The sequence below is a fragment of the Mesocricetus auratus genome, unplaced genomic scaffold (genome assembly GCF_017639785.1).
Source record: "Mesocricetus auratus isolate SY011 unplaced genomic scaffold, BCM_Maur_2.0 Super-Scaffold_100038, whole genome shotgun sequence".
Taxonomy (NCBI): domain Eukaryota; kingdom Metazoa; phylum Chordata; class Mammalia; order Rodentia; family Cricetidae; genus Mesocricetus; species Mesocricetus auratus.
This window is the reverse complement of record NW_024429216.1, coordinates 11,029,517-11,045,815: the sequence shown is the minus strand read 5'-3', so window position 1 is coordinate 11,045,815 and position 16,299 is coordinate 11,029,517. Positions and strand designations below refer to the sequence as shown.

Sequence of the window (16,299 nt, the reverse complement as noted above, 5' to 3'; positions counted from 1 at the left end):
GCCCGTGCAGTGTGCATCGGAAGGATACAAAGGTTTCCCGAGAGGGGTGTGGGAGGCTGGAGGAGGAGACTGTAACCCTCCCTTCCTCACTGCCCCACACAGCCGCACTTCGACAAGTTGATGCGCAGGAAGTGGCTGAGCAGCTCCGAGGCTCTGGATGGCATCGTGGGCACCCTCGGCGCCCAGGCCCTGGCCCTGCGCAGGATGCAGGACGAGCCTTACCAGGTGCGTTGACCCGAGGGCTGGAGGATGGCGATGCCCAGAGTGCTCTCCTACCAGCGGGGGTCGGTTCTCTGGTGAACCTCAGGATCTGGGGGCTGCAAATGGGAGACACACTCCCTGGGAACTAGGGTGCGGGGCCAGGGTGGGAAGAGTTTGGGGGAGCCTGGAGGCTCGCTTCAGGAACAGGGGTGTGTCATGTCAGACCCAAGGTCTGGGAGCCTCAGGGAATCCGGAGAGGGCCTGGCTGTAGAGGCTGCCATCGGGCGTCGTGAGTGCCCCGCGAAGCATGGAATCAGGGTCCCTCGCGACCCCGCTGGGTCGGAGCGATCTAGAGAGTTTCCCGTTCTAACACTGTCCCCAGGTGCTGGTGGCCGAACTGCACCGCCGGGCGCTGGTGGAGTACGTGCGGCCACTGCTGCGCGGACGCCTGCGCTGTCGCTCTGCAAGGACCCGCAGCCGCGTGGCCGGGAGACTCCGCGAGGACGCAGCGCAGCTGCAGCGTCTGTTTAGGCGGCTGGTGAGTGCCGGGCTGCGTTTGGGAGACCGGAGACCGCGGCGGCGGCGGCGGCGGCGGCGGCGGCGGCGGGGGGGGGGGGGGGGGGAGGGGTGTGCTTGCCTTCCAAAGCGGCACGAGGGAAGGCTCTTGGAAAGGGACCCTCAATGACACTGGGTTCGTGATGGTGCACACCTGCCAGCCAGCATTCAGGAGGCTGAGGCAGGAGGATTGCGAATTTATGGCCGGAGAAACACCCCAAAAGAGGGGGAGGGACGAGGACTGCAGCCGGGTTAAGAGCCCCGGCTACTTTCCCAGAGAATTCAAGTTCTATTCCCAGCAGCCACAAACCGTCTGCAACTCATCCAACACTGTATTCCGGCTTCTGGGGCTCCAGGCACCCACACGGTGCAGAGAGAACACCTATACATATAACAGAATTTTTTGTTTTGTTTGGTTTTTGAGATGGCCTCTCTGTGCACTCCTAGCTGTCCTGGAATTTCCTATGTAGACCAAATTTACCTCAGACTCACAGAGATCCTGCTGCCTCTGCCTCCTGAGTGCTGGGATTAAAGGTGTGCACCACCACTGTGTCTGCGTAAAATCTTTTCTTAAAGAAAAAGATATAGTGGGTGTGACAATCCTGTGATAACAGCACCGTGAGGGATGAGGCAGGAGGATCATGATCGAGGGGCCAGCCTGGGCTACATATTGAGTCCCAGGCCAGCCAGGGCTACACCTCTGAATCCAAGTGTCACCAAATCCAAGAATTTGAAGTCCCAAATCTTACTTGTGCCCAGTTGTCATAGGCGGACCTGGGAGGGGGTGCCCATGAACTCCCGGGCTGCTGCCTGTGTCCTTGGAAGTTTGTGTTTAGTTTCATTTATTGAAACATTTTCAAGATAATTGTGAGCTTGCAGGCAGAGCAGGACCGAGCACAGAACGCTACTCCCCCAGGGCGTCTTAGCTGTGCTCTCTGCATGGTAACATTTTTTTCACTTTTCTCTGTTGGTGGCAGTGCCTGAAATGCAGCCCAGAGCCTCAACCCCCACTTAGAGTCTACTTTATGCTCCCCTCCCCCACGAGGAATTGACACAGGACCTCAGTTTATCAAGCATCTATGTCCTTGCTCTTGTCTTTCCAGAGTGCCTCTGGCTCTATAGCCCCAAACTCCCATGCCTCCACCCCCCACCTCTACCCCCACACCCCCACACCCCTACCCTGCCTCGGCCTACCTAGTGTTGGCATTTTTGTTTGGTTTTGGTTTGGGATATAAGGTCTTGTGTTACTGAGACTGGCCTCCAACTCCTTATGGCTGAAGATGACTTTTAACTCCAGATCCCCTGCCTGGATTAGGTTTGTTTGTTTGTTTGTTTTGAGACAGGGTCTCTCTATGTAGACCTGGCTGTTCTGGACTGTAGATCAAGCTGGACTTGAACTCACAAAGATCCGCCTGCCTCTGCCTCCACAGTGCTGGGATTAAAGGCGTGAGCCACCACTGCTTGACCAACTGGCAGGTCTTAAATCACGTTTCCCAACCCTGGATTCATATAAGCAAAGGTTCTAGCTAACCGCTGGTTAGCTGCCTTCTGAGTCCTTTTACACACGGGAAGAGCCTAGGCAGGAGCAGGGCTCAGCACGAAAGGGGTATTGGGGTTTGCACTGGGTGACCCTGGAGCTCTTGTCCCCGCAGGAGTCCCAGGCTTCCTGGCTCGACCAGGTGGTGCCGCATTTGGCCGAGATCCTGCAGTTGGAGGACACTCCGAGCATCCAGGTGGAGGTCGGGGTGCTGGTGCGCGACTACCCAGACATCAGGTGAGATGCGGCCAGGCCCGGGTCTCCTTGGCATCCGTCCCAGCGTTTCCTGGCCCGCGCCAAGGCAGGGTGGCGGCGAGCGTGTCTGATGGCCGTTTCCTGCTGGAACCAGGGCATTCTCAATACGATTTCCCTCCTTCAGCCGCCGCCACCAGTGCTCGCAAACAAACAAGCGGCCACAGGAAGCCCAGGGCAAGGGGGGCGCAGGCCTCCCGGCGGCGGCAGGAAGGGCTGGCCATGCAGGGAACCGCCGGGGACTCGGGACACACATGGGCATGCGGGCGCACACTCAGGGGACAGCAACTGACACGTCCAAATCTAGGTGGGCCACTTCCTTTTGATGGGACATTCCCTGAGTCTCCTTATACTTGTCTGCTGCCTGGGAATGGTAATACCCTAATTGTGGACTGGATGCGGGGATTGCACCGTCATCATTATTCATCATTATCTACGACAGTTTGACAGTAACTACAGAGCAGCCTGGTGTGGTGGCGCTCGCCTTTAATCCCAGCACTCCGGAGGCAGGGGTTAGGTGGATCTGTGAGTTTGAGACCAGCCTGGTGTACAGAGTGAGTTCCAGGATAGCCAGAACTATATAGAGACCCAGTCTCAAAGAAAAAAACAAAAACAAAAACAAAGAAAGAAAAAGAAAGTGACTTTGAAAGATTTAAATGCTTGCCGGGCATTGGTGGTGCACATCTTTAATCCCAGAGGCAGAGGCAGGCGGATCTCTGTGAGTTCGAGACCAGCCTGGTCTACCAAGTGAGTTCCAGGACAGGTTCCAAAAACAATACAGAGAAACCCTGTCTCGAAAAACAAAACAAAACCAAAAAAAAAAAAAAAGATTTAAATGCTTAAATGACAGCTAGAGATGTGGCCAGCAGGCAGCACTGCCTAGAATCCCCAGTGAGGGGCTGGGGCGTGGCTCAGTGGTGGAGCCCCTGCCTAGAACCATCCAGGCATGAGATCCTTGCTCCAGTTCCATTACTGTAAAAATTGTTTTAAAAAGGAAACTGCTGAAGCAAGTCAGGGTGAAGACTGACAGTTAATTAACAAGGACTAGAGACGTTGGACAAAAATATACTTTTTACTATTGGGCTTGGAGGTGAGCATTCTGGAAGGCTCTACACGAAAAATTTGGAAGTGGCTGCAGATTGGAACAAGAGATGACCCAAGGAAATGAGAAGAGTTTCAGAGTTCGGGCCGGGTGCGCTGATGGGCTGGGTGCCTGTCGGGGTGCCAGGACCCTCGAGTAAGTGTACCTCTGTGTCCCTCTCCCGCCAGGCGGAAGCATGTGGCAGCCCTCCTGGACATCAGAGGACTTCGAAACACAGCTGCCCGCCAGGAGATTCTGGCGGTGGCCCGGGACCTGGAACTATCTGAAGGTGGTACCCTATCGCCCCCTCGGGACCGCGCCTTCTTTTCTGACATCCCTGTGCCCCGCTCATCCTTCTGCCTCGGCCTCCCTCTCTTCCTGGGGCGCCTCCCCGTCTCCCGGCTGGCCAGGCCCAGTCTGGCTTGTCTGCCCCTGCGGCCTCGTCCTCCTTCGTCACTTAGAGCCCGAGCCCAACGCTGAGGCTCCGGGTGCCCATGTTGCTGCTGAGACACCCTCCTCCCTTCCATGTGACTACTTGCCGGAGACACAGACCTCTGGGACGGGAGGTGCCTTAGGTATCCCACCCAGCCCGGAGCGTCCCCTCTAGAAGGGAAACAGAGGCCAGGTTTAGCGAGAAAGAGTTCCCAGCACCCTCCTCCCCTTAGCCCAGCATGGCGGGGAGCCTTCTGGAAGGCTCTACAGAAATATCCCCGCCCCACCTCCTTTCCCCTCACCTCAAGGTCTGGCCCCAATCCAACGTATCAAGGAACGGTAGATACTTAGAATAAAGAGGTTTCTATTTAACACTAGGAAGGGCTGAGTCCCAAGTGCGAGGGCGGGAAGACAGGGCCCAGGGCCAAGCTCTCTTAGCACACACCCAAGGCCACCAGGGCTGGGGTCCAACTCCTCGGGAGCACGGTGAACATGGGCAGAAGCCGTGGAAGGCCAGACACTGCCCGGGCGCCCGTTGATAGCGAGTCCTCCATCTGTGTGACCCCGAGGCAGGCACCTGACCACTCTGAGCCGGACAGCGCTGCGTTATTTATCCCGGTGTCTGACGTTGGTCTGGGTTTGCGGTTGCCACCTTGGCACAGTATCCCCATCCATGCTTAGCAGGGAACCTTGTCCAGAGAGGAAGGAGCTGGGGGGTTGGGCCGGCGGCATCCAGGGCGCCCTCCTGGGTTGATGCAGGAAAAGTCTCTGGGTGGGAAATTTTTCCAGACTCTTAAGCCGGAGCCCAGCCGGAGCCCAGTCCTCACAGAGTCCTTGAGGTCATCTGCCTGCTGACCTCTGCCCCTCCGGCCTCAGCGGGACAGCTTGTGATGGATGCTTCCTGGCCTGGGTTGTGTTTTATTTTATTTTTTTTCCCTGAGAAGTCAGAAAGAGGAGGCAGCCAGGGGTCAGCACAGGGGCCGGGGTTGGAACCTCACGCAGGTCTGGACACTGGCAACAGCATGGGGACTCAGGACTCTGAGAGCCTCCGGGCTGTGTGCTTCGGAGGGGAAGCCGTTGGTCTCTGGGCTGTGCTTCCTGCCTCCCCTGGGAAATTGCTTAATTTCTCTCTGCCCGGGTCTCCGTAAGAGGCCCAGAGGATGTCCCTCCTCCTTCCTTGAGCTTCTGAGAGTGACGCCTCGATGTCTTTGACGTCCAGGAGAGGGGAACTGACCGGGCAGAACATCGCCTTTGTGGGGGCTTGTACAATTACACACGTATTTAATCTCCGTGTGCTCGTGTTTCGTCATTTTCTGACTTGCTGTCCCGTCGTCCGAAAGCGTCATGTTTGGTGACAGAGGACTGTGATCCCAGCAGGTTGGGTACTGAGGCGAAATAACGGAAGAGTAGGGCCAGGCTGGACTGCCTTTCAAGACCCTACCCTACAAAAAGTGGCTGTGGGTCAGAGAGATAGCTTAGCAGGTGGAGGTGCCTGCCACCAAGCTTAGCAGACTGAGTTTGAGCCCTTGAACCCACACAATGGAGAAACACACGCACAGCATGTAGATTCCCGCTGCCCTTCTTGGCTAAGGTCTTACTGTGTAGCCCTGGATGGCCTTGAACTCACAGATGTCTACCTGCCTCTGCCTCTTGAGTGCTGAGATTAAAAACACATGCTACCATGCCTGGCTTCTATATTTTCGTATATTTACAGTGTGATCCCTGTCTCCAAGGCCATGCATATTGTTTCTTTTCCTTTTTTTTCCTCAGATGGGATCTCAGGTATCCTCGGCTGCTTTGAATTCACTACATCGATGAGAATGACCTTGCCTTGCCTCTGCCTCCCTAGGCCTGGGATTATGGGTGTGTGCCAAGTAATTTTCACATTTTAGGCAAGCACTCTGCCCGCCCCCTCCCCCAGCCAAGACCCCAGTCCTAGAAGATGATTCTTTTTTAAGACAGAGTCTCTATGTGGCCCTGGCTGTCCTGGAACTCACTATGTAGGTCAGGCTGGCCTCGAACTCACAGAGATCCTCCTGCCTCTGCCTCCCAAGTGGACATTAAGGGTGTACGCCACCATGCCCAGCTATTATTCTGGGACAAGATCCTGCCTGTAGCCTAGAGTAGCCTAAGTCTCAATTCTCCTGCCTCAGGCTCTCAAGTTCTGGGATTATAGACATGAATGCCCTGACTTTTGTTGGTTTGGTTCGGTTTTGTTTTGAGACAGCTCTCTATGTACCCATGGCTGGCCTGAAACTGGGCAGTCACTGTGGAGCCCAGCTTCTTATGGTACCCAGCACAGTGAGCTCAACACTGAATCCACCTAAAGGTCCAGTAACTGACACCGGGGTGCGTGTATGTGCCGTGGAGAGCCATGTCAGCAAAGAGCAATGGCAGACCCGTGCTAGGCACAGTGGCACATGTTTAGCACCCAGCTTGGAGTGTTGCAGCAGGAGGGTCATGAGTTGGGGACTGACCTGATCTACATGAATTCCAAGTCAGCCTGGCTACAAAAGCTAGACCCTGTCTCAAAACAGTAAAAGGGACAGTCTGGGGAGGTGGCTCAGGGCAAAAGGCCTTTGCGAAGCTTCCAGAAGGTCTTAGAGCTCAGCTCCCAGCATGCGCATCGGGCAGTTCAGAGAGATCCAGTGCTTCTGGTATCTTCAGCCATCCAGATTCATTTACACACTTTTTTTTTTTTTTTGGTTTTACGAGACAGGGTTTCTCTGTATTGTTTTGGAGGCTGTCGGTCCAGCCTGGCCTCGAACTCACAGAGATCCGCCTGCCTCTACCTCCCGAGTGCTGGGATTAAAGGTGTGCACCACTAACGCCTGGCTCATTTACACACTTAACTCACCCACAAAAAGATACGTTATTATAAACAAGCCAACGAACATGTCCAGAAAGATGGTGTGGCAATTAAGAGGACTTGTCTTCCAGAGGACCTGGATTCAGTTCCCAGAACCCATGTGGTAGCTCAAAGCTGCCTATAACACCAGTCCCAGGGGACCTGATGCCACCTTCTAACCCCGCCCAGACACCAAGCCTGCATGTGTGGTACATGTACATACTTGTTGGCCAAACACATAAAGCAAATAAATCTATCTTGAAAATTGTTAAATGGTAAGTAAATCTCTAAAGAGGGTGTAATTCAAGCCGGGCGTTGGTGGCGCACGCCTTTAATCCCAGCACTCGGGAGGCAGAGACAGGCGGATCACTGTGAGTTCGAGACCAGCCTGGTCTACCAAGTGAGTTCCAGGACAGGCTCCAAAACAATACAGAGAAACCCTGTCTCGAAAAACCAAAAAAGAAAAAAAAAAAAAAAAGAGGACGTAATTCAGATTAGCTCTGAAAATCTCACACCGAGAGATGTAAATGGATGAAGCTGGGTACAGAGTGGGTTTTGACTCCTCTGGGCCCAACCCCTGCTGGTAAGGAAATGGAGGAGGGAAGACTCTCTTCCTGGGTTTGGGGTCACAGTCATTCACTGCATCAACAAACTGGAGCCAGAATCCAAAGACAGCAGGGTCTAGATGTGGAGCCACAGAGATAGGAGACCTGTGAGGGGAAGGCCAGTGTGGTGACGTCTCATCTCAAAGAAGCAAGGGTACAAATCAGTGGCTACACCCTTACCTCAAGTCCTACAGTGAGGCTCAGTGGTAGAGCCCCTGCCTAGAATCCCCCAGTGAGGAGCTGGGGGCGTGGCTCAGTGGCAGAGCCCCTGCCTAGAATCCCCCAGTGAGGGGCTGGGGGCGTGGCTCAGTGGTAGAGCCCCTGCCTAGAATCCCCCAGTGAGGGGCTGGGGGCGTGGCTCAGTGGTAGAGCACTTGGGTAATATCAAGGGATCACAAAACACCAATGGGGAAAGCATACAGTGTGGTCTGCTGTGGCCCCAAAGGAATAGTGTGTATGTGATTACAGACTGGAGACCAGGGCCTGGTGAGCGGCTCGGCATACAAAGGCACTCACTCACTAACTGCCAAGTCTTATAACCTGAGCTTGAGCCTTGGAACTCACAGGGCAGGAGGAGATAGCCCTCACCAATTGTCCTCTGGCCTTCTGTACCGTCTGTTGGAGCATCTAACAAACCAAACTACTGCCATATCCAGGAGTTGGGCTGGGCAGATGCAAAACATCACCACAGCTGGGTTTGTTGACTGTTGGCATTCCGTTGCGCGGTGTCCGGCAGCCTCTCCCAGCCAGCTGTAGGCAATTCTGCCCTAAATGCTTGTGCCTGGGGGAGAGGCATGTGGCTGGAAAGGACTAGGGGCAGGGGGCTTCATCTACACAGTGGTGAGGGCATCGTCATTCCTGCTGGGTGCGGACCCTACAGTGTGGCTGCTGCCGTAGCCCCTCACCCTGCTCTGTAAGGAAACCTAACAAACCCTCCGGTTCCCCGGGTGAGCTAGGGCAGAACGTGCCTCAGTTTGTCTCTGGGACCCTGGGAGGAGGGAGCCATTGTTTACGACTCTCAGAAGGAAGAGATTTATTTTAGAAACACTTCTGGGCCGGGCATTGGTGGCGCACGCCTTTAATCCCAGCACTCGGGAGGCAGAGGCAGGTGGATCTCTGTGAGTTCGAGACCATCCTGGTCTACAAGAGTGAGTTCCAGGACAGCCTCCAAAGCCACAGAGAAATCCTGCCTCACAAAAAAAAAGAAACACTTCTGTGGGTGCTTGCTGTTCTGATCTAGAATATTCCCCAAACTCCCCATTTGTGGGGAGGGAGCATGTCAGCATCTGTATCCACAGAACCCTAAGACAACTGATGCTTGCCCGGTGCCCCAGAGCACACGCGGAGGGAGGGGTGTCCTAACTTTCAGGTCTGTAAGTAGGTATTGTTGGATGTAGAATCCACACTCAGCCCGGGCGTTGGTGGCCACGCCTTTAATCCCAGCACTCGGGAGGCAGAGGCAGGCGGATCTCTGTGAGTTCGAGACCATCCTGGTCTACAAGAGCGAGTTCCAGGACAGCCTCCAATACAATGCAGAGAAACCCTGTCTCGAAAAACCAAAAAAAAAAAAAAAAAAGACTCCACACTCAGCTGAGGCTGGCCTCGAACATCTCATGCCCCTGCCTCAGCCTTCTAAGTATGGCGACCACAGGCATGTACCTCAGAGCCTGGTTCTTTTGTTCTCTCTCTCCTCGCATTTATGTACTTATGTGTGGTGTGTAAACGGCTGAGCTCAGAGGCGACTCCTCTGCTTTCAACACAGGGTCCCAGGAATTTAACTCTGAGCATCAGGTATGGCTGCCACGCGTTTACCCAAACAGCCGACTCACTACCCTCCCCCATTCCTATTTTCTCTCTCATTTTAGTTTCATATAATTCCTATTTTTTAACTTCCCTTTTTGACCTCTGGGCTATTTACTTTCCAAATACTTGTGGTGTTTTCAGACGTCCCTTGATTTGAATTTCCGCTGTGGTCAGAGAAAACGCTTGGTAATGTTTCGATCTTACAAACAATATCTAGCCATGACTTGCCTTCCGACCGTATCCTTTAAATATTTGTGTTGCTTGTTTATTTATGTGTGTGCGCCGTGGTGCATGTGAAGGTCAGAGGACAAGAGAGGGTTCTCCTCTTCCACCACCATGTGGGAGCCGGAGATGGAACTCAGGTCTGGCGCGTTGTCGGGAGCCTTTTCTTCCTGAGCCATCTGGATGACCCGATTGAAAACATTCTTTCAAAGCAGGAGACAAAATAGGATATTTAGACATACCAAAGGTTCAGGAACTTATCTGCAGTGACAGTCCGTGGAATGTCACAGAGAGGCCTGGGGCAAGAGGAAGAGCTACCAGATGCCTGAGTTCCGTCTTCGAATGAGTTAGGTTTCTTTTGCACAAAATTAACTATTTGCCGAGAAACACGCACCTGGTTTGGGCTGAGGCAGGGGAAATGGAGAGATGGACCTTAGGGGGGACAGAACCGGAGTAGGGAGACGGCTCCCTGTCTGTCAGTGCTGTGTCCCCTGAAGGTCATCTTCGATCAGTTATAGATGGAGACAAGCTTCTGGAATGTTAGAACCAAGGGCCCCAGGGGGAGATTCACAAGTGTGAGGTCCTGAGTTCAAATCCTCCTGGGAACTTCCATAAAGCCGGGCACTAGAGGACATTTGTAATTCTCCTTTGCTAAGACAAGAGGCAGACACGGGAGAATTCCCAGGAACTTTTGGGTCAGCTAACCTGGTGTAGGCAACAGTGAACCAAGATAGAAGACAAGGACCCAAGGCTATCCTCTGAGCTTACACAGGCACTGGGGCACACCATGCTTGGGATGAATACACACACACACAGATGAACACACACATACACACATGAACACACACACATGAACATACACACACATGAACACACACAGATGAACACACACATACACACATGAACACACACACACAGTGATTTGTTTGTTTGTTGTTTGAGACAGGGTTTCTCTGTATTGTTTTGGAGGCTATCGGTCCAGCCCAGCCTCGAACTCACAGAGATCCGCCTGCCTCTGTCTCCAGAGCGCTGGGATTAAAGGTGTGCGCCACCACCATGGTCTGACCAAACAAAATGTTTTTTTTTTTTTTAAAGAGCCACAGGTACAAAACCTCTAGTGAAAATAAAATGGGATCGTAAAGCTACCCGAGGGCCATCTCGCTGGCCTGCAGGTAAAGGAGCTTGCCACCAAGCGTGATGTCCCGAGTCTAGTCTGGGGACCCACATGGTGGAAGTAGAGATCTGACCGTTACGTCTGACCATCGTGTGCAGGTCCCAGTACATGTGCCACACAACACACTAAATTTAAAAATGGATGTAATTTAAAATACAGTTAAGCAAGTGGGGGCTGGAGAGCTGTTTCCATGGTAAGTGTGCTTGTTGCTTTTCCAGAAGATCCAAGTTTGCTTCCCAGGACCCACATCAGACTCATAAGTCACCTGTATCTCCAGCACCACCATGTCTGACGCCCTCTCCTAGCCTCTGAGGGCTGTACACACAGATACATAGACAGACAAACAGACACACACACACCCATGCACACACCATACACAGGTACACACAGTAAATCTTTTTTATTTTTTAAATGGTTTTTCAGGACAAGGTTTCTCTGTATAACTGTCCTGGATCTTACTCTGTAGACCAGGCTGGCCTGGAACTCACAGATATCCACCTGCCTCTGCCTCCCAAGTGCTGGGATTAAAGGTGTGCGCCACCACCGCCGCCTGGCCAGATATTTTTAAAACTAAAAGTCAGGTGTGGTTTCACACACCTTTAATCTCAGCACTCAGATGTAGTGGCAGAAAGTGCTCTGAGTTTGAGGTCAGCCTGGTCTACATAGTGAGCTCCAGGACAGCCAGAGTTACACAGAGAAACCCTGTCTCCAAAACCCAAATATAAGATGCTAAAAAAAAAAAATCATCCTGGAGCATTGGCATAGGTCTATAATCTCAAAAAACAGCAGCCCAAGGTTATCTCCAGGGGATTCCTGGCAGCCTGGGGTACATGAGACCATGCCCACTCCCCCAAAATTTTTTAAATAAAAATTTAGATCATCCATAAGCTACAGGTGGCAGTACAGTTTCCCACCCAAGATAATTAATTTTTGAAAAGTTAGAACAGGAGAATATGAAGGGTCAGAGCCAGGCTCAAGGTAGACATGTGTATCAAGGTAGACAAGGTATCTCGGAAGGGGTCTCCCTAGGGACAGTAGGTTGTGACTGTTGCCCTGAATTCCCACAGGCAACTACATCCCGTCTTCTCAGGATTTCCAACAGAGGGCAGCAGAGAGCCAGGGAGAGGACCAGCTGGCTGGGAACAGTGTCCCACTTCAAGGATAGTGTAACTGGCTTAATCGCACCTCGGAATGTACAGGACATGCTTACAGTGTTCACTGTGCAAGCGAGACCAGCCTGGTCACTCCAGTCATTCAGAAAAGACAGGCTCAGAGACACTGTGCCCACGCAGGAGACCGCATAGATGGGGACAGAGCTCCAAGATCAGGCGAAGTCCAACTGCACTTTGCTCTTTCCCTTGCTCTGTAGAAGGGATAGAAGGGGGAGGGTGTCGGACCCTCAGCCCCACCCCTGTCCCTTCCCTAGCTGCAGCTACATTCCTGCATCAACTACAGATTCTGCCTGTTGGTTGGTTCACCCCCAACTTGGACCCAGCCAGATCCTGGTTGGAGACACTGTAGACCTCTATTCTATTCTGAGTGTGTGTGTGTGTGAGCGCGTGCACACAGTGTGAGTACACATGTGCCCATGTTGATGCCAGAGTAGGTTGCTGGGTGTCCTCTTCTGTTACCCTCACCCCTGGTCCTTTGCCTTACTGCTTTGGGACAGGGTCCCACTGAACCGGAAGCATGCCTTTCCTGCTCTGTTGGCTGGTCAGCAAGCTCTCAGGATCCACTGTCCTCCCCACCACCAATGCTATGGTTACAGCATGAGCACCTATGCCTAGCTTTGGTCTTTGTTTTCCGAGACTGGGCTTTTTCTGTGCACAGTCCTGGCTGTCCTGGAACTCGCTCTGTAGACCAGGCTGGCCTCGAACTCACAGACATCCACCTGCCTCTGCCTCCTGAGTGTCGGGATTAAAGGCGTGCGCCGCCACCGCCCCCCGCCGCCCCCACCACCACCACAGCCCTGTTATGCCTAGCTTTTTACATGTGTGCTGGAACCCAGGTCCACATACTTCCAAAGCAAGTGTTCTTAGCCACTAAGCCACCTGGTTTTGCCCTACCTAGAACCCTGTAGTTGGCAGGCTGCGGCAGAAGGATTGCTGAGTTTGTGGTCAGTGGAGCTCCACAGTGCATCCAAAGTTACCTTAGGCAACTGGGCAGTGGTGGTGCATGCCTGTAGCCCCAGAACTCGGGAGGCAGAGGCAGGCAAATTACTGTGAGTTTGAGGCCAGCCTGGTCTACAAGAGCTAGTTCCAGGACAGCCTCCAAAGCCACAGAGAAACCCTGTCTTGAGGGGGAGAAAAAAAAGAATATACTAATTGTATTATGAAGGCAATAATGATTTTGTCTATTTTTATGTGCATTGGTGTTTTGCCCGCATGTATGTCTGTGTGAGGACGCCAGATCACCAGGAACTGGAGTTAGACACTTGTGAGCCTCCATGTGGGTGCTGGGAATTGAACCCGGGTCCTCTGGAAGAGCAGCCAGTGCTCTTCATTGCTGAGCTGTCTCTCCATCTCTAGGCTCTGATTTTCTAAGAGCTTTACCTTGAAGTTTCTATTGATGTGTGCTGTATGTGGTAGTGTGTATATGTGCATCCAGAAGGGGACACTGGATAAACGGGAGCTGAGGGTACAGCTGTGAGCTGCCGACAGGTGTTGGGGACTGACCTGGGGACAGCTGCAAGGGCTGTCAGTGCTTCTGACCATCTCTCTCCAGACCCCACATTCACCTGAAACAGGCTGGGCCGGTGCCTCTGGGACCCTTCTCTGGAGAAATCACCATTCACTTCACTTAGGTGGAAGACAGCGAAACTGACGCCTTGTCAGTCCAGAGAATTTCTCCCCCACCTCTGCATCCTAGGAGTCAGCTTGGGACTGGACAGTAAGACAAAGGGAGTGACTACGAATAGGGCCAAGAGAGAGCAAAGCCAGGACCCAAACAGGCAAAACAAACAAACAAACAAACAAACAAACAAAAAAAAAAACGGAACTGTTGTCCTTAGTGCCCAGCGAGGTCAGAAATCCACGTCCTTTTGGCGTCCAGAAACCACCACAGTGAGTGGTAGGTAGTCATTCAGGTCTTACAGTGACAAAAATCACCAGGGGGTGCTGCCCTGTCCACAGGGCCCGATGGGTGGGTCAAGGGTTATGACCTAGGTCTGGCTTGGTTCCCGCGTGCCGCCACAGTGGTCTGTGGGGCGTGTGGGAAGGTCCCCTTGGGTCAGGAGTGGCCATCATTTGAGAATGTAAGCTAGAGGGAGTCCCCTCCCCTCTCCAGCCTAGACCCAGGAAGGTTCCACAAAAGAAATCAAAGCCCAGCCTAGCCCAAGAGTAAAGCTTGATTTAGGAAACAGACCAGAGCTGATGCCCACAAAACCTGGACCGAGTTTTGGGGGTGGAGAATTCCAGAACCGTTCGAAGAATAAATAAAATCGAGGCAAACCAATGAAGATGCCAGGGTGTCGGAATAAATCAAAGGCTACCACACATTGGGGGCCCGCGGAGATCCGAGATCAAAGGGGAGTCGGGTGGGAGGGGGAAGGGACAGGACGGGGGACACAGGGTGGCAGCCTAGGCTCTGGGTCCTGGGTCCTGCTCAGACTCCATGCCCGGCAGCCCTCGTATGTCCGGCAGCAGGCGACAGCCAGCCACGATGTCCAGGCGCTCGGCGAGGGCACAGAGGTCCCCGCGAGCCATGCGCACGCTGTGCGCGGCCGCTAAGCCCGTGGCTTGAGCAGCTGCCAGCCTCCCGGCCAGGGCGGCCACATCCCGGCCCGCACGGCGGTACACGCTGCTCACCGCGGCCGCCGCGTCGTGGTCCAGGCGCGTCTGGCTCTCGGCCAGCCGGAGCTGCAGGAGCGAGCGCGCGGGCGCGACGGCCGGGGTCTCCTCGGTGCCCCACGTCTCCGCCGCCGCCTCACGCTGCACCACGAGAGGGGGCAGGTCTCCTGGCGCCGCCGTGGGCTCCGGCTCCGGCTCCGAGTCGGTCTCCGCCGCCTCCCCGGCCACACGGAGCCCCGTGGGGCGGCCGCGCGTCGGGCCCGAGGGACCCAGGTACAGCTCCTCCTCCTCCGACGAGGACGCGGACAGCTCCGAGTCGGTCTCCGCCGCTTCCCCGGGTACCACCGTCCCCGATCTCCGCCGCCGACCCTGGGACGACGCCATGGGGCGCAGCCTGGGGAAGAGGGGCGCGGGGGCTGGGGGTGAGGTCGGGAGTAGCAGCCCCTCCGCCGCCGCCGCCCCCAGCCAGCACCCGCCCGGCCTCGGGCTCCTCCGGTGGACGCGCGGGTTGGAATTCTGCATCTCAGAATCAACCGTATGCACACCGGGGTGGGGTGGGGGGCACCGAGGACCGGCCGAGCAAAGCATTAGAACCAGGACCCTGGGATGACTGGGGGGGGGGGGGTAAAGCGCTTGCAGCCGTGAGATCCACAAGCTGTCTGTGACTTCTGCACGCGTGTTGTGGAGCGCGCGCGCACTAAATAAATATGAAATAAGAACGCCTCTAATCCCAGCGCTCTGGAGGCAGAGGCAGGCGGATCTCTGTGAGTTCGAGACCAGCCTGGTCTATAAGAGTGAGTTCCAGGACAGCCAGGGCTACACAGAGAAACCCTGTCTTGAAAAGACCAAAATAAATTAAAATACTAGCGCCTTTAATCCAAGCGCTTGGGAGGCAGAGGCAGGCGGATCTCTATAATAATAATAATAATAATAGCGCTTTTAATCCCAGCCCTTGGGAGGCAAAGGCAAGCGGATCTGTGAGTAATGATAATAATAATAACAACAATAATAATGACGCCTCTAATCCAAGCGCTTGGGAGGCAGAGGCAGGAGGATCTCTGTGAGTAATAATAATAATAATAAAATAATAATAATGGCGCCTCTAATCCCAGCCCTCAGGAAGAAGGCGCAGGCGGATCTCTGTGAATAGTAACAATAATAATAGTAAAATAATAATAACGATGGGGCCTCTAATCCCAGCCCTCAGGAGGCAGGGGCAGGCGGATCTCTGTGAATAGTAACATTAATAATAAAATAATAATAATGATGGCGCCTCTAATCCCAGCGCTCCGGAGGCAGGCGCAGGCGGATCTTGAGTCCCAGGCCATCCAGAACTAAGCAGGGCGACCCCCGACTCCACATCACTTGTCACCCGGGGCCCCCGGGGTCCTCCAGCGCGGACCACACCCTCCACCGCCGCAGGCAGCGGAGGCCCCGGGGCGGACACCAGCGGGGGGGACAGCAACGGGGCCCGACGCCGCCGCAGCCCCAGAAGGCCCTACCAGATCTCCGGAACTCCGAGCCCGCGGGACCCGCCGCCCGGCGGAAGTGAGGCCGCCGCCGCCGCCGCCGCACGGGGTCATGTGACCGTGGCCCGGCCAATAGGGAAGCGGTGGCTTTTTTTCTCTTTTACCTTAGGACCGTCACCTAGGATCTGAGACTCGGCCAATGGGAACGTCCAAAGACCCGGAAACTGCGAGGGAAGCGAAGTAAGGGCGGAAGAGGTTAACGTGCGCGGCCCGGGAAGGGACTCGATGGACCCGCCCCGAGAAGGGGCGGGGCCGTGCCAGAAAACCAATCA

General features: G+C 54.3%; 2 protein-coding genes across 3 annotated transcripts in view; one reads left to right on the top strand and one right to left on the bottom strand.

The window, feature by feature from the left end:
- The window catches only part of Exoc3l2 (exocyst complex component 3 like 2), a 29,638-nt gene extending 24,291 nt beyond the window's left edge, over window positions 1-5,347 (top strand). Inside the window, exons 9-12 of the mRNA XM_040734492.1 lie at window positions 103-225; window positions 584-739; window positions 2,409-2,530; window positions 3,815-5,347. Of these exons, the coding sequence (XP_040590426.1) occupies window positions 103-225; window positions 584-739; window positions 2,409-2,530; window positions 3,815-4,106 (693 nt within the window). The 3' untranslated portion in view covers window positions 4,107-5,347. The remainder of the gene's footprint in view (window positions 1-102; window positions 226-583; window positions 740-2,408; window positions 2,531-3,814) is intronic.
- An 8,816-nt stretch (window positions 5,348-14,163) lies between these two features.
- Window positions 14,164-16,208, bottom strand: Bloc1s3 (biogenesis of lysosomal organelles complex 1 subunit 3). 2 transcript variants are annotated; one of them, XM_040734361.1, is made up of 2 exons: window positions 16,132-16,208; window positions 14,164-14,892 (listed from the first exon to the last, which is right to left on the bottom strand). In XM_040734361.1, exon 2 carries the CDS (start codon window positions 14,880-14,882, stop codon window positions 14,289-14,291), a length of 594 nt encoding a protein of 197 aa, XP_040590295.1. In that variant the 5' UTR covers window positions 14,883-14,892; window positions 16,132-16,208; the 3' UTR covers window positions 14,164-14,288. The 2 variants fall into 2 exon arrangements, with proteins under 2 accessions (XP_040590295.1, XP_005086365.1); XM_005086308.4 differs by having other exon boundaries at window positions 16,001-16,132.
- Between the last annotated feature and the right edge of the window lie 91 nt (window positions 16,209-16,299).